At 42.6% G+C, this 21,993-nt stretch overlaps 1 protein-coding gene across 6 annotated transcripts in view; it reads left to right on the top strand.

Moving 5' to 3' along the window:
• The window catches only part of ABCG1 (ATP binding cassette subfamily G member 1), a 65,214-nt gene that overhangs the window by 31,216 nt on the left and 12,005 nt on the right, over nt 1-21,993 (top strand). For all 6 annotated transcript variants that reach the window (XM_064152576.1, XM_064152573.1, XM_064152572.1 and 3 more), the window contains 9 exons: nt 10,188-10,305; nt 12,953-13,085; nt 14,423-14,473; nt 17,981-18,126; nt 18,770-18,893; nt 19,806-19,920; nt 20,600-20,748; nt 20,922-21,023; nt 21,715-21,883. In XM_064152576.1, coding sequence (XP_064008646.1) covers nt 10,188-10,305; nt 12,953-13,085; nt 14,423-14,473; nt 17,981-18,126; nt 18,770-18,893; nt 19,806-19,920; nt 20,600-20,748; nt 20,922-21,023; nt 21,715-21,883 — 1,107 coding nt within the window. The remainder of the gene's footprint in view (nt 1-10,187; nt 10,306-12,952; nt 13,086-14,422; nt 14,474-17,980; nt 18,127-18,769; nt 18,894-19,805; nt 19,921-20,599; nt 20,749-20,921; nt 21,024-21,714; nt 21,884-21,993) is intronic.

Below are 21,993 nucleotides of genomic sequence, written 5' to 3' on the forward strand. Positions count from 1 at the left end.
ATGAGGAATTGCTTTGTGCCTGACTGGCATACGTAAACAGCTTTCATCTCTCAGTGTACGTATCGGACTCGTGACTTCAGTTTGTCATTCAAGGGAATGCGTCAGCCTTTCGTTTCAAGTTGTGTTGGCTCTTCTTTTGTCAGGAAAGACCTTCCTTGTGTGCTCAAGTAACAGAAACAAAGGCAATTAAAGAAGGGCAGCAAAAAGCAATTATCAAACAAGGATTAGGCTATGCATATCACTTTGAAAAGATGTTTCCACTGGATTCAGAGGAAAGATGAAGCAGTGTGTCATTCATGCATTTCTCTTTTGTTTTTTTTGTCCCCTTTCATGCTTCCAAAGGGTTGAAGATAAAATAGGGTAGCTATTTTCTGTGTAGGCAAAGTACAAGCTATGCCCCAGATCTCCAAATGCTTCAACATGTAAATACTGCTTCTGAAGCCATCAGGTCTTGCTGCAAGTACGGATTTATTTGCATTCATGTTTGAAGGTTACTTTAGTTCGTTGACCCATTTAATTGTCGTTCTCTATCCTCAGTTGCAGGCATATGGCTTCATGTGCCTGCTTATGGAAGATGAACAGCTTTAACTCTCTCAGGCAGAAACATTTAACAGAGAAACTAATGAGAACTGAATCTTGCTGTGGACACATCTGATTGAAGTAAATAGACAGAACCAGTATATAGTCAAGAGTCAGGGTTTTTTTGTGACTGCACAGTGTGGACTGTCAGTTTCAACGTTCTGCATAAGTTTAATAGCTAGTCCAGGAATCCGAGAGACCAGTGAAATTAAAAGCACTCTTCAGATTCATTATAACCTGCAGTTCGGTTTAAGATTGTCCCTTTGCTACAGCTAAGTTTCTCATCTGGATTGCTGTCATAGTTTGAGCCCACTCAGCCAGCAGCAAAGCACCAGCCATTTGCTCGCTCATACCTCTCTACAGTGGGATGAAGAGGAGAAGATAACAACAGAACACTTGAAGGTAGAGAAAAAGGCCAGGGTGGGCTCACTCAGCAGCTACAGTCATGGCCAAAAGACAGACTTGTCTTGGTAAAACAAAATGAGTTTAATTTAAATGAAACAAACACCAAGTTGCCAATTGAGTCAGAGTAGGACAATGACCAATACAACCAGAGCTTAAATAAATACACCTTCTCTGACACCTCCCCTTCTCCCAGGTCCAGACCAGCTACCTCCTCCCCCACAGCAGCACAGGAGGACAGGGAATGAAGGTTGTGGTCAGTCCTAGTCCATTCCATGTCGTTTCTATTGCTACTTCTTCCTCAGGGAGAAAACTCCTCACAGTCCTCCCCTGCAGCAACATGCTGTTCCTCCCACAGAACACAGTCCTCCAAGGGCTTATCCAGTTAGCATGGGTTGCTTCTGCTGGCTGTAATCCTCACACCAACAGATTGCTGCAGTGTAAGCCTCTCTGAGTCGCAGCCTTCCTTAAGATTGATACCCCACTGTGGTGTGGGATTCTCCTCAGGCTGCAGGTAGGATTCTTCTCCACCACTGATCTCAGAGACCTGCAAGGATGCAGTGTACTATCTCATCACAGGCCAAAGGGGAATGACCGCTCTGGCATTCCTCCTTTGCACCTTCCTCACTGACCTTGGTGCTCACATAGGGTCTCATCCTTGTCACACTCCTTTCCAATGCAAAAGATTTTCCAAAATAAAGGAAGGTACTCAAGAGGTTTTCTCTTCTTAAATACATACTTGCAGAGGCATTGACTGGTTCAGCCTTGGCCAGACACAGATCTGACTTGGGGTCAGCAGAGTTTCTTAAAGCTCCTTACAGTAGCCATGCCATAGCCCTCTTCTCCAATACCAAAACCCCCAGATACAAACCCAACACATCTATCATCTTCTCATCAATACATTCTTCTATTACACATCATGGCCTACAGTAACTAGGGATTTCATATTGTAAATCTTGGTGTGGGGGCTCATGATCTCTCTAGGCTCCAATTTACTGTGTGTTTTACTGATTTGCTGCAGAAGGAAGTTAGCTGATAAGGTTAGCACAAAGGAGGTGTGCTGACAGAAGTCAAATCTTAGGCACTCAAAAAAAAAAACCTGCTTTAAAGTTTGTTCTCAAGCATTTTGGCTTTTCATTAACATCTCATCTTCCAAAATATATTTGGACTTTTGAGCCTTTGAGATGTTCATTCTGGTTCAATTTGAACTGATTGCTACCAATACAATGCTGTGTTCATGAGCTAAGATGTAGCTTGAAGCAAAAACTCATGGAGTTCTAAATGGTTCTCTGTTATCAGTGTGAAGTTAGTGCTAAATACTAATGATAAAGTAAAAAAAACAACGTCTGATACATTTGTACATTCTGGACATGGCCAGGATGCTCTTTCTGATATGGTCATGGGAAGCATCTTGAACCATCTGGGCTGCCAGTCCGTCCTGAAGATTTTGTGAGTTCCATTTGTGTGCTTAATTCTTGCAATTAAGCAAGCAAATGAGGGACCATGAACAAACTGATGGTGTCAATATCCGTTTTATTTGTGCCTGACACTGAATTCAAACGTGAGTTTGTTGCCAAAGGATGAGATTTGTCACAACTTCTAAAGGTTTGGTATCCAGTCTAAGCTAATAGTCCTGAACTCCCATTACAGTTGAGAGGAAGATGCACTTCCAGAGGATTATTTATTGCTTCCTGGAATAGGAATGCAAAATAGAGAAATTAATTGCCTGTTCGGTGTGCCTGTTTCTATTGGTAATTTATGGCTCCTAAACAATGAATTTAGGTTAAGCATCAGAGTTTTAGATGTATAAAATTAGCAGATTGCAAGCTACAAGGCTCACTGTGAGTATGGGCTAAGCTCTCCGTCTGAGTTAGGAATAATCCATCCCATGATCACTAAGTGGGAAATCTGCCATGGATCAAGAGCAATATGTTTAAGAAGACCTGGTTGTAGGCTATATTAAGAAATGCAGTTTAGTCCACAGCAGAGTAAGAGCTTTGTTGCCATGGAGGATCTCTCCTCTCTCCTCTCTTCTCTCTTCTCTCTTCTCTCTCTTCTCTCTCTTCTCTCTCTTCTCTCTCTTCTCTCTCTTCTCTCTCTTCTCTCTCTTCTCTCTCTTCTCTCTCTTCTCTCTCTTCTCTCTCTTCTCTCTCTTCTCTCTCTTCTCTCTCTTCTCTCTCTTCTCTCTCTTCTCTCTCTTCTCTCTCTTCTCTCTCTTCTCTCTCTTCTCTCTCTTTTCTCTCTTCTCTCTTCTCTCTTCTCTTCCCGCCCCTTCCCGCCCCTTTTCTTTCTTTTGTTTCTTTTCTCTTCTTGTACAGCATTAACAGGAACTTGACTAATTCTTTTTAGGTTGAGAGATGGATATCTCACTTCTGAGTTGAAAAGCACGTTGAGGCAAAGGAATTTGATTCTGTTACTTCAAGTACTTGACTTTTCTGGACTCTCTGTCCTGATGTTTTGGTGCCTGGCATGCTGTTTTAGAGACATTTACATAACGAAGGTCATTCCTCTGAGGCAAGGTACAAGAACACATTACAATTGTAAATTCCCTTAATTGTCCTAAATCAGGGCTCAGAGTTTAGACAATGGAAGATCCTAGTGGGGGCTGTGAGCAGCATAGAAATACGTATGTGTGGATGCTAAAGTGAGAAATGATTCAAAAACAGATTTATTCACTTGTGTTGCACAAATGCTGGTGCAAGCCATGAACCAGTGATCTGTGAGGTTGCATATAGGTTTTATTTCATAGACACTTACCTTAAACTTGCTTGTTATTTTTTGTGTGGCACCACCTCCCAGGCTTCATAGAATTACAGTTTAGGCCAATATACAATTGGTCAAGCTGCTGTTAACAAAACAATGCATTTTTTCACTGTGTTTGTCAGGAAAGCTGGTTTTGTCCCATGCATTTTCTGGGAGTTAAAAGATGCCTCTTTTGCTTCACAAGTATAGAATCACAGAATGTTAGGGGTTGGAAGGGACTTTGAAAGATCATCGATTCCAACCACCCTTGCCAGAGCAGCATCACCTCGAGTAGATTGCACAGAAAAATGTCCAGGTAGGTTTTGAATGTCTCCAGAGAAGGTGACTCCACAACCTCTCTGGGCAACCTGCACCAGAGCTTTGTCACTCTCACAGTGAATTTTTTTTCTCTTATAGAATCATAGAATCATAGAATCAGCCAGGTTGGAAGAGACCTCCAAGATCATCCAGGCCAACCTAGCACCCAGCCCTATCCACTCAACTAGACCATGGCACTAAGTGCCTCATCCAGTCTTTTCTTGAAGACTCCCAGGGACGGTGCCTCCACCACCTCCCTGGGCAGCCCATTCCAATGCCAATCACTCTCTCTGTGAAGAACTTCTTCCTAATATCCAGCCTATACCTACCCTGGCACAACTTGAGACTGTGTCCCCTTGTTCTATTGCTGGTTACCTGGGAGAAGAGGCCACCCCCCACCTGGCTACAATGCCTCTTCAGGTAGTTGTAGACAGTAATAAGATCACCCCTGAGCCTCCTCTTCTCCAGGCTAACCAGGCCCAGCTCCCTCAACCTCTCCTCATAGGATTTGTGCTCCAGGCCCATCACCAGCTTTGTTGCCCTTCTCTGGACATGTTCCAGCACCTCAACATCCTTCTTGAATTGAGGGGCGCAGAACTGGACACAGTACTCCAGGTGTGGTCTGACCAGTGCTGAGTACAGGGGAAGAATAACCTCCCTTGACCTATGTGGAACCTCCTCTGACCCAGCTTCAGCCATTGCCCCTTGTCCTATCGTTGGACATCACTGAGAAGAGCCTGGCTCTGTTCTCCTGACACTTGTCTGTCATATATTCATAAACATTAATGAGGTTACCCCTCAGTCTCCTCCAGGCTAAAGGGACCCAGCTCAGCCTTTCCTCATAAGGAAGATGTTCCACCTCTTTAATCATCTTTGTGTCTCTGCACTGGACTCTTTCAAGCAGTTCCCTGTCTTTCTTGAACTGGAGGGTCGAGAACTGGATACAATATTCCAGATGTGGCCTCACCAGGGCAGAGCTGAGGGGGGAGAGATCCTCTCTCAACCTACTAACGACACCCTTTCTAATATATCCCAGGAAGCCATTGGCCTTGTTGGTACGTTGATGGCTTATGGTCATCCTTTTATCCACCAGAATCCCCAGGTCCCTCTCCTCTGATGCTCCCCAACACAACAGTCCCCAGTCTATACTGGACATGGGGTTATTTTTTATCCAGATGCAAGGCTCTACACTTGCCCGTTTGTATATAATTTGATTTATCCTCTGTAATACACTTTAATTTAAGCCTATGTGAACTCAGTGATGCTTTTGGGAAAGAAATGTCAATTTAAGTAATTGCCATCAAGAATTTATTTTCAAATTCAGATTATTTAAATAGTTCTCATTTGATATAGACAGAAAAAAATCCATCTCTTACTTAAATATTAACAAAATCTATCCATAACACTGAGTGGGAAAGGATCTGTACTTGTATAGTGAGCGGGGAACATGCTGCCCTGGCTGGTTAATAGCAGTATTTGGAATTTATGGAAAACATCTCTCTGACAATATCTCAAATTAGAAAAACACTTTGGCTTTAAGCTAACACTGATTTAGGTGAAAAGCTCCAAATTATTGGGAAGTGATTTAATTGTTGTTTTCTGCAAAAATAAAGCCAAACAAGTAGTCCAGTTTGAATTAAATGGTTTGAATGACCCAGTATGAATTGTGCATGATGAATGATTTCATTTAACTCTAAGTCCTATTTGGGTTTCTAAATGGAAAAGAAAAAGTATCTCAGGAGCTGGACTCCTGGGTGACACAAACCACTGGAAGGGCTGTCCTGTCTGCCCCTACTGATTGTGCGCCAAGTTCTCTTGTCCTAGTCTCGATGCAGCAGCCCATGCAGCTGCAAACAAGCCCTATTTACTCTTCATTTTCCAGGAGCAATTTCCACTTGCTGTCCGGTTTCCAAACTTGCTGTCCTCATGGGCTTTGTAGGTGCACTTGAAAGCCAGCTCAGGAAAAGTGATGTGAAGGTGGCCCAAGGAGAGAGGGCAGGAGGAGACTGCCTGTTTCGGTAACAACATCATCTTCCATGGCTATAAGTTGCTTCTGAAACTGTAATGCTCTGAACAGCCCAGACCCACAAACTTGGCCATGACTTTGCAATGTCTGCTAGCCACTCTGCACATCTCCTGGCATACGTGGGGATGTCATATTTACGGGCACAAAGTGGATGGCTGTGTGACTGGTGAGTTGTGAAAATGGAACTGCAGATCATCAGGAACTTGCATGCACAATGTTAGTGATGCACAAAGAAGAGAAACCTGCACCTCTGTGTGCAAATAGACTATGTGGTTGTGACTGTGTGCTCTGAAGGTGTCAAAGTAAATCCAAGGTATTTACTGTCATTGCCCTCTAAGTTCTGCAGCACTGACCTGCTGGTCTTCTGTTAGTACATACCCACTTGTGGGGTTTAGATGGGTGCACACTCAGTGCAGGAGGGAGGGCCCAGAGGAAGTAAAGCATGAGGATACTGAGATAGAATCCATGGGACAACCATATAGGGTAACTTTCTTTGGGAACTTCACATAAATCACTGTGCTGCCATTCCTTGCTTATCCCTACCCTAACAGGGTTAGAACTCTGTTAGATGAAGCAGATTGGTGTAGTCCTTATGAGTAAACATGTAAATATTGTGCTATGACAGGGGCTTCTTAGCGAGGACAAGGGCTGAGGTGCAGAAAGGGTGTGATAGGTTGAGAAGGATCAGACAAGAGGTTTTATTGTGGGCATATTTACATCCAGATGTATGAACATTTGATGATGTAGAAATGATAGATAAATGTGCTTCCCAGCTAATGTTTTATTGCATCTACAAGTGTTCCCAGTGTAAATCTGGCCTTGTGTGTTTCTCTGTGTGTGTATTTCTCAACTCAGGCTTCTCTGTAGAGTTTCTGCCAGCATACCCCAGCTGTTCAGTGTTCTGATACAAATCTGGAGTCTACAGATTAAATGGTTGCCAGATATCATGAGGATGTTTTCCATCTTCTGCAAGCTCTTCCTCTAATCTCTAAGTCACTAGCTTTCCCTTTAGTATGCTATACGACCAGGTTTGTCTGGTTTGCCCTTACTTGTGTTGAGGCACACTAGGTAATCCAGGAGGAATGGTCTTTGACCATCAAGGTGTGAGTGTGGTGGATCCCAGAGGCAGCAGCAAAGTTAAGAGCATGCTAGGAGCATTTTTCCACAGTCCCTGCTCTTGCCTCAAAGGGGGTAGGATGGATGCGAAGTCTTGATTCCACTTTCCCTTCTTCAGTTTTTTTGTTTGAGAGTTCCCTTTTATCTGGCATAACTTTTTTGATTGAAACAAGAGGAAATTAAATGAGAGTTAAGCCCATCAATTTCAGAATAGGAAAATGCAGTGGAGTTTCTTTAATGGAACAGGGTCAGAATGCAGTGCCAAGAAACTGCTCTGGTATTTGTCTTGTGATTTAACAATTTGACTGGTGGTTCTGTATAAGAAGAAATTTTTATATTGAAACTTAAATTGCTTTTTTAAAAACATGTTGATTGTTGGAGGCATTAAAGTAAGGCAGGTATAGTAATACAGTACTTGCCTGAGGTGTCCTCTGTCCTTCAGATGGATGTTTCTGAGCAGGAATACATCCTGTCCCATCTAAAAACACTCCAGAATAAGACATAGAAATACTGCCCTCGTGTAACTTTTTTGGGGAGAAAAATTATAGAAATGGTGCATTTAGACCTGGCTGCATATAGGGAGTATGGAAAGAGGAGGTTATGGTATCTTTGGTTTTGCCATTTAAGTATCAAACACTGCTTATTTTGTGGCTTAGTTTTCAGTCATCTATAGTTTTGCCAAACTTGAGCTGTTTGAGTTGCCATTTCCTATGTTATCTCTTTGCTATAGTGAATTTTCTGTAAAGGTAGGAGTGCAGTTTGGGTTCCTTTTTTTTGGTACTGATTCAGACACCAAAAGCATGTGCTTTGAAGCATGTGCTCCTACTCCACATATGAGAGGGTAGGTTGCTTCTTTCCAGATTAGTCATATGTTTTATTAGAATGGTAAACCCATCTATTCTTAGAAATCCATGTAAAATCCACGAGGAGGCAGATAAAACCATCAAGATGTTTCTCCCTTGCTGAATCCTTTAGTAGAAGTTTTGGTGACTTGAGCATCTTCATCAAAGACAAGAGGTCACTCTAGCAGTTCCTTAAACAAGGAACTTTGAGCTGCAGGCAGGCAGCGAGGGAATTCTGCCTCTTGAATGGGGGTCTGTTCAGGCCAGTCATGTGTTTCTGACTGTGAATCTGGTCTAATATCTCAATGTCTGGAGTTTGCTTTCCATGTTAAATCCTACCATGGGAAAATGAAACACATATTGCTTCTTCAGAGAAGCAGCTGAACTCTGGAATGTCATGACCAAAGAAATTTGCATCACTGTTTCAGTTTTGATTTCTTACTTCTTGTATTCTTTTTTTAGTAGGTTGGACCAAGAAAGTTCCTGGGTGCTTTTTCTGGCCAGTGATGGTGTACTAATATTCTGTTGAGAAATCTGTGTTTTAACTAGTTCTTGAAAAATGATATTTGGATTCCCATGGGCATCAGCCCCTGGGTATATTTTAAGGATGAGATTAAAGTAACTCCAGGAAAGCATGTGGAAAACTGAAAGATTCCAAGCTGTTTTCATCTGAAAACCAAAAAATGTAAGAGAAATACTCAGTCTCAATGTACATCCAGTCCAAAAGGACACAGATGTGGTGCTTGAACTGAATGATCACAGCATCACAGAACTGTAGAGTTGGAAGGGACCTCCAGAGATCACTGAGTGCAACCTCCCTGCCATAGCAGGATCCCTTAGGGTAGTTCACAAAGGAACACATTCAGAAGGGTTTTGAAAGTCTGCAGAGAAGGAGACTCCATAACCTGTGTAGGCAGCCTGTTCCAGTGCTCTGTCTCCCTCACTGTAAAGAAGTTCCTCCTCATGTTGAGGTGAAACCTTCTGTGTTCCAATTTGTAGCTGTGAATGATGCATGTTATGCATCATCTTTCAACATCAGCTCTCGAGTACCGAAACTTCTTGCTACAGATAATGAACCAGTGGTCTAAGGAAAATGAGATAAGACACATAAATGGGGACTGAAGATCACCATAAATTCCTACTATATGGCAGAGGGAGCTACAACAGACCCCATACTGTAAGAACACCATCCCCTCCAAATGCATAATCTGTTTCTCGTGAAAGGCATGTGGCTCAGTATAGAAGTTTTAGGTCAACTGATTCAGTTAAAGATTAGCCTCAATATTCTGAAAGGGAAGACTGAAGTTACTTATGGACTTTTAATTCCTTCTGAAGGATTATACTGGGCACCACACTACTGCTACAGTGTCAAATCTTTTTTTGTGAGTTTGCTAAATTAACCTTTGTAATAGAAGGGCTTCTTATGTGCTTGCAGTCGAAAGAAGAGATAGTCTTGAGTCTGAAGCAACTTTAAATGCCAGTGATTGGGATCTTGATTTAAATTCGTTTTTTCTTTTATCTATTTCTTCTTAAATCATCTTGTTTTACTGTTTTGCAAATGAGTTACAGATATGTGACTTGCTCTGATTTAGCATTGTGTGCAGGATACTTTTAATGCAAATCTCCATCGCAGGAGCAGAAACAAATGCAGGTGAGGGGGAAGGTAGTGCAGGTAGAGGTTAAGCTGATTATCATTTGTGAAGTGATGTTTGGAAAAGTGACTTTCATGACTATAATGTTAAATCTCATAGTCATACATACTGAGAGGAGAGGCTTCAGTTCTAGGTAATGGTATGCATGTTGATAGATGTTTTCATTAAATAAGTGTGTATTTTGGGTTGTGCACCCCTCAGTAGTCATGGCTGCACACATTCTTTATGCTCCCCTATAACTCTGGGCCACAATCTTGAAACTCATTGAGGCACTAGAGTGAATCAAGGGTGTGTGATCCAGTAATCCAACCAAACTACTTGTTTAGCTGGAGCAGGCTGCTGCTTCCACCCAGAATTTGGCTGTTGATAGTTCCTGCAGTGTGCTGATCTTGATATTATCCTCTCAGTAGGTCCCTGCTAATTTGTCATCATCGTTTAATGGAGATGAACTTCCGTTGCCTCCCAGACATGATTATGAAGGGTCCAGTGAACTTTTCTTTCATCTTTCAGGTTACAAGACCCTTTTGAAAGGAATTTCAGGGAAGTTCAGCAGTGGAGAACTTGTTGCAATTATGGGTCCTTCAGGAGCTGGGAAGTCAACGCTCATGAACATTCTGGCAGGTTACAGGTCAGTAAAAACAAAAATCTCAACTAGGATAAGATTGCTTAGCCTGATGGCTCCTTGGCGACAACAGCAGAAGAAATCTTAATCCAGTGTCTGTAGAAAATAAGTATTTCACAAATTTTGATTTAGATTCTTACTGCTTATATTTTTTCTGTTTGTCCTGTTGTTTTCACTCCTCATATCCATGCTTAAGAACTGGCTGAAGGACAGAGCTCAGAGGGTTGTGGTCCGTGGGGCAGAGTCTAGTTGGAGTGCTGTGGCTAGTAGTGTTCCCCAGAGGTCAGTACTGGGTCCAGTCCAGTTCAACATACTCATCAGTGACCCGGATGAAGGAATAGAGTGTACACTCATCAAATTTGCTGGTAATACTGGGAAGAGTGGCTGATGTGCCGGAGGGCTGTGCTGCCATGCAGCAAGACCTGAACAGGCTGGAGAGTTGAATAGAGAGTAACCTTATGAAATTCAAACAGGAGAAGTGTAGTGTCCTGCACTAATACCACATACCAATTCAGGTTGGGGACTGACCTGCTGGAGAGGAGGACCTGAAAGTCCTGTTGGACAGCAGGCTGACCATGAGCCAACAATGTGCCCTTGCAGCCAAGAAGGCTGGCGATATCCTGGGGTGCATCAAGAACTGTGGCGAGCAGTTAAGGAAGGTTCTTCTCCACTGCTACTCTTCTCCAGAGAAGTCTTATCTGGAGTACTGTGTTCAGTTGTGGGCTCCCCAGTTCAAGGACAAGTTGCTACTAGAGAGAATTTAGTGTAGAACCACTAAGATGATTAGAGATACGGAACATCTACTTCATGAGGAAAGACTGAGATAGCTGTTGTTGTTCAGCTTGGAGAAGAGGAAATATTTTAAATAGCTGAAGGGTGGGTGTCAGGATGATGGAGCCAGACCCTTCTCAGTGGTGTCCAGTGATAGGACAAGGGGCAGTGGAGGCAAACTGGAACGCAAGAGATTCCGCATAAACATAAGGAAAAAAGTCTAAAAGTGTTCACTTTGAAGGCGGCAGAGAGCATTGAAACAGGCTGCCCAGAGAGGTCATGCAGCCTTCATCTCTGGAGGTGTTAAAATCCTGCCTGGATGTGTTCCTGATTGATTTACTCTACATAAACCACAGGATCAGGAATAGTAGGGGTTGGAAGGACCTCTGGATTGCTTTAGCAGGGGGGTGGGCTAGATAATCTTCAGAGGTCCTTCCAACCCCTACCGTTCCTGATTCTGTGGTTTATCTGTTAACAAGTCTCATCCAAAAATAGGAAGCAATCTGAAGTCCAAAACACACCAAAAAATTCTCCTTTCTAGTTGTGTAACAAATCTGACTCACTGCCTTGTGTTTGTGATATTTTTTAAATCACATTTTGTAAACACCTGAGGAAAAAATGACCCTTTTTAGTCATTGCTTTCATAATGTCCATGTCTTCTTGACCAAACTGCAATGTGCGAAGTGGCTGTGGTTCATCTTCCTGAATCCCCTGTTGTGTGCCCAAGCACAAAGTGTCTCTGTGTTACTGTCATTAGGGCACAGGAACAGGATAGAAGAACTTTTGAAAAGAGAATCACTTGAATGGCTTGGTGTTTTTTCAGACCTTCATATCAGACAGCACACATTTTGTATTGGCTTTCAGTACTATTTTCAGCAACATTGCTCGAAGCCTCTTAGGGGAGACAGTGTAATCATGAAATTAATTTCTATCCACTGTATCAGTTTTATTCCTTAGTGGGCAGTAGCTACCTAAAACTTCCTGTGGCACTCAGAGCTGTGGCAGCACAAGTATCACAGTATTATCAGGGTTGGAAGAGACCTCACAGATCATCAAGTCCAACCCTTTACCACAGAGCTCAAGGCCAGACCATGGCACCAAGTGCCACGTCCAGTCTTGCCTTGAACAGTCCCAGGGACGGCGACTCCACCACCTTCCCGGGCAGCCCATTCCAGTGTCCAATGACTCTCTCAGTGAAGAACTTTCTCCTCACCTCCAGCCTAAATTTCCCCTGGCACAGCCTGAGGCTGTGTCCTCTCGTTCTGGTGCTGGCCACCTGAGAGAAGAGAGCAACCTCCTCCTGGCCACAACCACCCCTCAGGTAGTTGTAGACAGCAGTAAGGTCACCCCTGAGCCTCCTCTTCTCCAGGCTAACCAATCCCAGCTCCCTCAGCCTCTCCTCGTAGGGCTGTGCTCAAGGCCTCTCACCAGCCTCGTCGCCCTTCTCTGGACACGCTCAAGCATTTCAATGTCCCTCCTAAACTGGGGGGCCCAGAACTGAACACAGTACACAAGGTGTGGTCTAACCAGTGCAGAGTACAGGGGCAGAATGACCTCCCTGCTTCTGCTGACCACACCATTGCTGATGCAGGCCAGGATGCCACTGGCTCTCTTGGCCACCTGGGCACACTGCTGGCTCATGTTCAGGCAGGTATCAGTCAGCACCCCCAGATCCCTCTCTGTTTGGCTGCTCTCCAGCCTGTATCTCTGCATGGGGTTGTTGTGGCCAAAGTGCAGGACCCTGCACTTGGAGCTATTGAACGCTATCCCATTGGACTCTGCCCATCTGTCCAGGTGGTCAAGGTCCCGCTGCAGAGCCCTTCTGCCCTCCAACCCAGTGAAGGCAACATTTACCTCTGGTTATTTTCTTGGCTTATTTCAGAGAGACAGGCATGAAGGGAGAGATTCTCATCAACGGACAGCCTCGTGACCTGCGCTCCTTTCGCAAAGTCTCCTGCTACATCATGCAAGATGACATGCTCCTTCCTCATCTAACTGTCCAGGAAGCTATGATGGTGAGCTTTGTTTCTTGCTCTATTTCATTTTAGAGGGAGAAAATGGAAAAATCTCTGAATTGTGCCCATGTAATGCCACAAGCTCTTATCTCTATTCAATTCCCCTCCATGAAGGTGCTTGGACTTTGATAATGCCTTGAATTCCATTTCAGGCCGATCCTTTGCGGGGCTGTCTGAGCTTCCTTAGCTTGATGTGTTCAATTTGTGACTAGCATTATGATCTGGGAGAAAATCTAAGGCTCTACTCCTTAGACCTCCTAGAGAATGGAACCTGAAATTCTGCATAGAATAAGCCCTTCTAGTGGCCGTCTCTTTTCTTGAGTGATGGCTGAGTAGCATCCTCTCTCTTTCTCACTGTGGTCCATGTTCTGACTGCAAAGTGTTATTTTTTGCTTCAGAATCTCTCTCTGGTACTTCTGTTCTTCTGTGCCTTACGTAAAATCTCTTCCAGTTCTTCACAAGAAAACAAGAACAGAATAATCCCAAGTCTTAAAAGCAATGTAAATTCTTCTTCTTGTTTCTCATAGCACTGAGAAGTTTACTCATTGCCAACTTAACCAATCAGTTTAGAAGTGCCCATTGTTCCTTTGAGAAACAAGCCAGTTTTTCTCAGAGGATGTTGTCAAAATAAGGTTAAGGTTACTCATGCTATATGATGTTATAAATTCACCAATTTTAAGGCCAGAAGAAATCACTGTACTTTTTAATGTCACTAGTTTCCTGCAAAGGCTTTTACTTGAACATTGTAGTAGAATCCCATAGGAGTACTTTTGTAGAATTGGGCCCAGATGATACTTACTGTCTAAATTAATCAATCATGACTCTGGCAAAAATAATTGCTTAATGGCTTAATTGCTTCTAATAGGGGTTAATCATCATGTTTTGTGAATCTGCCTCTTAGGACAGCAGATGACATCTTTCACAAGATTATTTATTTCTGTGCTCATTTGTTCATGTCCTGGGGAGTAGCAGACTTTGGTTAGTAACCTTGTGGTGTACATTAAGCACAGATAAACAAATGCTAATGCTAGCATTGCCTGAGAATGACTATGCAGTAAGCACAACTCTTCCATCTTCCTCTCAAGCATTTTGACTTACAGAATAGCCTTTCTTCCTAGTATGCTTTTTGCCAGATTGCTTAAGTGATCACTTAAGTCAGGTTATACTCAGTTACCTACTACACAGGCATATGTAATTTGAACATTACAGTTCAGCTGAATCTTTCCTGAGTGGGTTGAAAGAAGTTTAAATGGTATGTTAGAATGTTGGGCCTGAGCCATCCACTGTGACTGGCTGTGACAGAGTTCAAAATCAGATTCCATTGTATTGCCTTCCAGGTATCTGCACATCTGAAACTTCAAGAGAAAGATGAAGGAAGGAGAGAAATGGTATGTATGCTGTCTGCTGAACTGAGAGGTTTTGGGGATGCCAAAGAAGTCCATTAAGTGATCTCTGTAAAGCAGACATTTTTATCTATCATTTAATTTCATTGGACATGTAACTATAGCAGAAATCACAACCTCAAAAGCTGACAGGTGTCATTATGAAGGAATGTTTACTACAGTATCTATGAAGGTTGCTTTCAGTATGAGACAAGATAACTGGAAATGATCTGCTGAAGTAAAATCAGAGGTTTGGCAGGATTCCTTTTAATGTACCTTGGCACCTTAGATTCTCTTACATGCATGTTTGAGGGCTCAGGTGTCTTGTGTGTGGTGAGGTAAATCAGTCCTGTCTGGCAATGGTGAGTCTAGGCCCTAATTTTTCCAAGGGCTATTGAAAATCCAGCAATTCTTCTATTTTGGTGCACTGAGAAGATTCCCTGTGGGCAAATTAGAAAATCATGCAGCTGACTGGAAGAAGCCATCTTGCAGGGCTCAGCTAAAACCAAGAAGGAGGAGACAAGGGGACAGAGGAGTGAGAGTGGATCATGGACTAGGCTTGTCTGCTCAAGGTCTCATCCAGCCTGGCCTTAAACAGCCTTAGGGAGGAGACATCCACAACCTCCCTCGGCAGCCTGTTCCAGAGTCCCACCACTCATACTGAAGAACCTCCTCCTAATATCCACTTCTTCCTAAGACCTGCTCTCTCTCATCTTAAAACGTTCCCTCTTGTTCTGTTGCTAGGCACCCTTATTGAAAGTCCCCCTTCAGGCTTCCTGTAGGATCCCTTCAGCTATAAGGTCCCTGCAAAGTCTTCTCTAGGCTGAACAACCCCAGCTCCCTCAGCCTGTCCTCTAAGCAGAGATGTTCCAGACCTTGGATCATCTTTGTGGCCCTCCTCTTTTTGTCTGATGGTAGCCTGAACTAAACTTGTTGGACTTCATCATTTAAGAGGCATCTCTTACTCCAGTAAAAGATGCCTCAGGTAGTAATTGACATGGTTCTTGAGCAGAGGTTTCAAATGGAGAAGGCAGAACTGCTGCTGACTCACCTGGTAAGAAGTATGCCCTTTGCCTGAAATGTGAAAACTGTGCCAACTTCAAAGGTAGAGTAACCACTTTTGTGTCTGTGGTTTATCTGTAGTGGAACATCTGGCATTTCTGCCATCTCACATAATCCTTGAAAACCAGACAGCTCTAGAGAGGGAAACTTAGAGGAATCAGCATATGTTCAGTATATTTGGTAGCTTAAGAATGCTTTCATTCTCAAATACCTTTTTAAACTAAGCTGAACAGATTTTTTTGTTTGTTTTAATTATTACTGGAAAATACCTTTTTTTTTTAAGAAATGGCTGTTTGTTTTGTGTGTACTTCAAAAGTCTGAATTCATTCACACTTTAGGAAGTTAGGCCAAGCAGGTCAGTTCACTTGTTCACACTTCCCCTGTGATTACAAACAGCTCTTTGAGGAAAAGCCTGTGCTGTCTGCATTTATTCAACACCTACTAGAAGAAAAGTAATTTTCTGGTTAGTGTAACTGACCTGTGCTGGACTAGATTGTAAATGTTATCATTGTAAACCGTGAGGTGTTTATCACAGACACATTAATTTGTGCACTTGTGTTAACAAGCAACAAGCAACAAACAACTTGTGCTTGTGTAAAACAGGCACAGGTGAGAAATTCTCCAGTGAACCACAATTTATCTTTCTAGCTGACCTAGCTTGTGCTGCCCATGTCCTTAGCATCCCTCTGATAAGTAAGGGGAAGGGGGTGGTTGAGCTCTCTCTGAGAAGAAGGGTTAGTGGGTTTTGTTCTTTCTTCATTCCTTTTTACTGAGAGAGGTAGCTCCTGGAAATCAAAATCAAGATTAAGTAGAGTCAAGCCCTGATTGGTTGAACCAATTGGACTGGTTTAAGCTGAGTGGCCCCACTAGAAGTGATGAAGGGATGTGGGATGGGGCTAACCTGCCCTTGCAGTGCCACAGTGCAGGTTGGATCCTCTGTTCTACACCATGCTAACATCATGGCTGGAAGAGGGTTGGCTGGGGCTTGTGGGAGTTGAGTACATTCTATGGCTTGTAAAGTTTCCTGTGGATTTTTTTCCTTGGATTCCAGGCAGGGTGAGCCTCTTCTGTTTTTTTTTCTGTCGTTGTGGTAATTTGCATTCTGTTGGTTCCCCTGCTGCTGTGGACACCAGAATTATCTGTTTTCTTTTGTGCAATCTGATATCCCTACAATAGAATAGTGAATTGTCCTTATCTTAACTAACATCTCTACCTCCTGGGTCCCTTTTCTCTCCTGTCTTGGGTGGGGGGCTTGCAAGAGCAGGCTGTGTTAACCAATTTTTACCATATCTGCACTTTATTTCAGCCTTGTAAGAGGTGTATCTTTTTAATTGCATGAGCAGTGTAGCTTCGATCATCCATGCCAAAAAGCTTTTTTTCCTTAAGGGTACCAGGCCACATCCATAATCACTGAAACAGAAAAATTCATCTGGGGATTGTTCTCCTGTTCCAAAGACCCTAGGATGAGCTGTGCCCTTCCTGGTGGTGTGCCTTGAGGAAATCTTGAACATTTCAAGAGTACATGTGACAACTGAACTGACTCCAAGGAAAATAAAAACATCTAAAGTCAATGTCCACATTTGAAAAGTAGACTGTGGGGAACAGAATAGGTCATTGCTCTATAGAAGGCACTGATTTTTGTCACACAGTTCATTAGTTCCTTGTAAAGACAGCCTAGGAATTCCGATGAAAAAAGCCTTTTGGTTTCACAGTGCAGTAACTCTGCAGAAGTTGGAGTCCTGGTGGGCAGCATGTTCTGCATGGGCCAGCAATGTGCCCTTGTGGCCAAGAGAGCCAAAGGCATCCTGGGGTGCTGTAAGAGGAAAGAGTTGGTATGTGTTTGAGCGAAAGTTACAACAGGCTGTTAGTCACTAGGTTACTAGAGATAAGACGTGGGGGAGACGGGGCTTGCAAGTATGCACATGAGCGGTAGGGAAAGATGGTATGTAAGATTCCAAACCAAAGGAGGAGCTCTCTTCTCCTGTGTTTGGCCTTCTGGGATGTCCTGGCCATACATTAGAGAATTGTGAACCCATATATACCGAGAGCCTAGGTAGCTGGGTTGGAGTGGCATCAGTCTTACCACCATGATGGTGCGGTTCCTGGTGGGGACACCTACCTTAAGAAGATAAGTGCCTGCCAGCCCTGTGACCTATGCATCTCAGGAGTTCTGCTGGTCAGTTGGATAGGGTGAGCATGACTTGCTCTTTGTTCAATAGAGTTACTCAGAATTCCTTGTCATATTAGTGCCGTGGTCTAGTTGATTGGATAGGGCTGGGTGATAGGTTGGACTGGATGATCTTGGAGGGCTCTTCCAACCTGGTTGATTCTGTGATTGTGTGGACGGTGGAAAGTCATGAGCTAGTTTACATTCTCTATGAAAATCAATGAAGAGGCCTTTTTTTTTTTTTGCTAAACATTTAAATGATGCATTGTTGTGGTTTCTTCTAGGTCAAGGAAATACTGACAGCCCTCGGTTTGCTGACCTGTGCCAATACGAGGACTGGGAGTCTTTCTGGAGGCCAGAGAAAGCGTCTTGCCATTGCTTTGGAGCTGGTGAACAATCCTCCTGTCATGTTTTTTGATGAACCAACCAGGTACTTCAAGACCAAAAATTAAACATAGACAAATACTGCTTTAGACAGTAGAAAAGTGCTGCAGAAGGGAAAGGCTCAGTTTGTGTTGCCTGTAAGTACTGACTATGGCAAAGAGAAATAATTTGAGTTGGGTAAAGATGTAACTGCCAGACCATGGGATTGTAAATTATTTTTAAGGGAGGATCAAATGGATCAGGAAGGAAGAGGAAAATATTTTCACATTGTGATATGAGGTTTTTTTTCCAAGCAAAGATAGCTTCAATATTAGGATTTTGAAGTGTGGCTTTTAATAATGAATGTAGCATAGTCAGAATCAAATTCTGTGATTAGTCTAGGAGGAGGCTGAGAGAACTACGAATATGGATCTATTCATTAAAGTTGTGAGGATTTAAGTCTGCAGTCCTAAAATGTAGAAGTCCCTTAAGGGAGCTTTGAGAATACTCTGTTTTGCATTCTCAGGCATGCTTCCAACTTAATTAAAAGACTGGTAGAGAAATGCAGGTGTAAGGTTGGCCTATGATAAAATTAAACTGATAACATTTATAAAAGGATAACAATGGATGACCAAAGTAGCAAATTCTTGTGCTGATTTTGAGGGATGCCTATGGATTTGTGGATAACAGACTTTTTCCTTTGTATGTAGTGGCTTGGATAGTGCATCGTGTTTTCAGGTTGTCTCTCTGATGAAGGCTTTAGCCCAGGGTGGCAGGTCCATCATCTGCACAATTCACCAGCCCAGTGCTAAACTGTTCGAGTTGTTTGATCAGGTATTATGCTTTTCTCTTTTATTAATCTCTTTCTTTTTATCTGTGGTTATACTTTCAAGGCCACATTTTCTTAAGTGAAAACCATAAGCCTAGTTTATGGTTCCAAATCAAACAAATTAAACAAATAAGAGAAAAAGACACTTTTTTTTTTCCCAGTGTTGGCAGTGCTGCTAGTACACATTCTTATCCTAACTATAGGGGTTTAAATTCAGAAGATTATATTTATGTGAAATAATAATAATAATTGAAAGGAAGACAGTTGAAGATCTTTTCACCAACCTAGCAATCTAACCTTGGTTAGATTTAAATTTATTTTAATCTGGTTAGGAGGTTTAAAGTAGACCTGTGAGAGCGAAAAGAACACCAACTATGCTGTAGGTGAACAAATTCGTGCAGGTTGCCGGATTGCCAAGCAAGGAGATTTATTTAAAGTCAGTAGTTAAGCTAAAAGTAGGAATAATCAAACTGTTAACCATTGCTGTGCTGTTCCACCTCTCCTTCCATTTCACAATTCAATCACATCTCCCAGCCAAACATACACATATTATGTGGATGTTAGATGGCTTGACTCTACACTTTCTTACCTATTTTCAGCATGTATCTAAGACTGGAATTAGTCTGTTCCTCTGTTAATCTACTTGTGAGTCCTGGAGTCAATGCTTGCAGAATCCAAACTTCAAGCCTTTAGTCTTCCATTGGTTGTAATCCCATGCAAAGGTCTTTCCAAGTGTTACAAATCTTCCCAAAGCGTTCTTCCGGAAGGGACAAGAAGAGGTCATTAGGTTCGTGTATTGCTGCCCTACAGATAGCAGGTTCAAATGTATTGATAGTGTTTAACCTTTTCTTAAATGTAATTTTTACTTTATTTTTGTTTGTTTGTTTTGTTTTTCTTTCCCTTGCCCTGTTTTCCAGCTCTACGTTTTAAGTCAAGGTCAATGCATTTACCGTGGGAAGGTATTAAACCTCGTCCCTTACTTGAGAGAATTGGGTTTGAATTGCCCAACCTACCACAATCCAGCAGATTTTGGTAAGGACAACTTGCACAGCTTATTTGTTTTGTGTTTGATTAGCACCTCCAGGTTAATGGTGACCATGTAGTGTTTCATGCTTTTGTTCATATATACATATGTGCATGTACCAGAGTTCAAAATAAGATTGTTCTGATTTTCTTCTAAATAATTTGAATGCCATCTAGTGGTAAAATTTAGTGACCCTTTTCTCTCCAGGGAAAGTCCAGGTCCAAGAAACTAAAGGTGAAACATAGTCTTCAGTGTTTCATGGTAATTAATCTTAGTGGCTTTTTGAAGTGGCTGCAGTTTGCTTTTTTTTTCCATCTTGAACAATACCACTGTGGTATTGTACAGCTAACAGCATTGAGATTGGTTTTACTGTTGTTTGCTGATTCTGAAGAAGCAGGACTACAAACCCAGACTTCTGTAGTATTTTTATTACCATGACTATCCCATACTCACTGCCATTTCACTAAATTGGTTCATTTAACTTCCAGGGTTAAGTCAACTCTTTGAAGATGTAGAGAAAGATACATTTGACTATCTGTAGGTACACATGCATTTGCATGTGGTGTTTCAGAGTCTGTTCTAGACACAGCTCCTGTTTCTGTCAATGTTAGAGAATCCAGAGGATCTAATAATAAAGCTTGTTGATTATTCAGTAGTGTAAGCCAGTAACTGACCTGATTTTTGTAGTTATGGAAGTGGCATCTGGTGAATATGGAGACCAGAACGGCCGTCTGGTGAGGGCAGTACGGGAGAGGATATGTGACACTGACTACAAGAGAGATGTTGGCGGTGAGCACGAGTTGAATCCCTTCCTCTGGCACCGGCCTTCTGAAGAGGTATTTTGTACATCACAACTGATATGTGTGGCTTGAGGAGAGGGAGGAAGGGAATTTAAGTCCTTGGTCAATGGAGGGGGTTTCTGGGCAGCTGATGAGAACTGGGCTTTATAAATGAAAACTAAGGAAGACACAGCAAAGAAAGAAGTTTATTCTTTTATGTGTTTTTGCAGGATTCTTCCTCTACAGAAGGCTGCCACAGCTTCTCTGCCAGCTGCCTAACCCAGTTCTGTATCCTCTTCAAAAGAACTTTTCTCACCATCTTGAGAGATTCGGTAAGACTGCCTGTATAGTAACTTCTGTAGGTAAAAGGTCTATTCAGTTGGTTGTGAGGTAGTATAATAACCCTTGAAGGTGTGTGAGTGCTAGCCATGGATCATATGGTCTTCTCATACTTGCCAAGGAGAAACTAACTTATTTTGTGATGTATAGGTTGAAGAACAGTGTTGTTTTTTCCTGCTCAACTGTAAAGATTCACAGCTGTTCCTACTTTTATTATTTGTTTGGTTTTTCCATACCTTTCGTAGTAATGCTGTAAGGCACAGAAGTCTAATTTATGCCTGATTAAATTAGTTTGGCCTTTGCAAGCCTGAAACACCTTCTGTGCCTCTCTACTTCCCTGAGAATTTTATCTTCTAGTGAGAGAGAAAACCTCCTCCTAGTGATTAGTGGCTCCATGACATTGTCAGACAGTAAGATGTCTGGTTGCAGCATTTGCAGTTTCTGCTGGTGTTACAGGAAGAAACGTTCCATGCTGTGACAACTGCTGATTGACACTGGGAAGCTCATTACAATAACTTTTCCTTAGCTGGAGCCCAGTTTGCCAGTAGGAAATGAACATTTCTATCTAAGTTCTTTTGGACAAAAATACTCCTTTTCTGCAACCTGACCATTTCGGTTCAGTCATGTTGCCATTGTTTTTGAGCCCAGACTTTCAAATCAGTAACACTTTTTCCTTGCTCATAGGTCCTGACACACTTACGTATCACCTCACACATTGGCGTTGGGCTGCTCATTGGCTTGCTCTACTTAGGCATTGGCAATGAAGCTAAGAAAGTCCTCAGCAACTCTGGGTTCCTCTTTTTTTCCATGCTGTTTCTTATGTTCGCTGCACTCATGCCAACTGTCCTTACGTGTGAGTACCAGGCATAATGTTACATCTGTGGGCAAGAAGAATGTAGTAAACTGGGAGGGTGTTGTGTGGTGGTTTGGCCCTGGCTGGGGGCCAGATGCCCACCAAAGCTG

Source organism: Pogoniulus pusillus, chromosome 12 (genome assembly GCF_015220805.1).
Source record: "Pogoniulus pusillus isolate bPogPus1 chromosome 12, bPogPus1.pri, whole genome shotgun sequence".
In the NCBI taxonomy this organism is placed as follows: Eukaryota; Metazoa; Chordata; class Aves; order Piciformes; family Lybiidae; genus Pogoniulus; species Pogoniulus pusillus.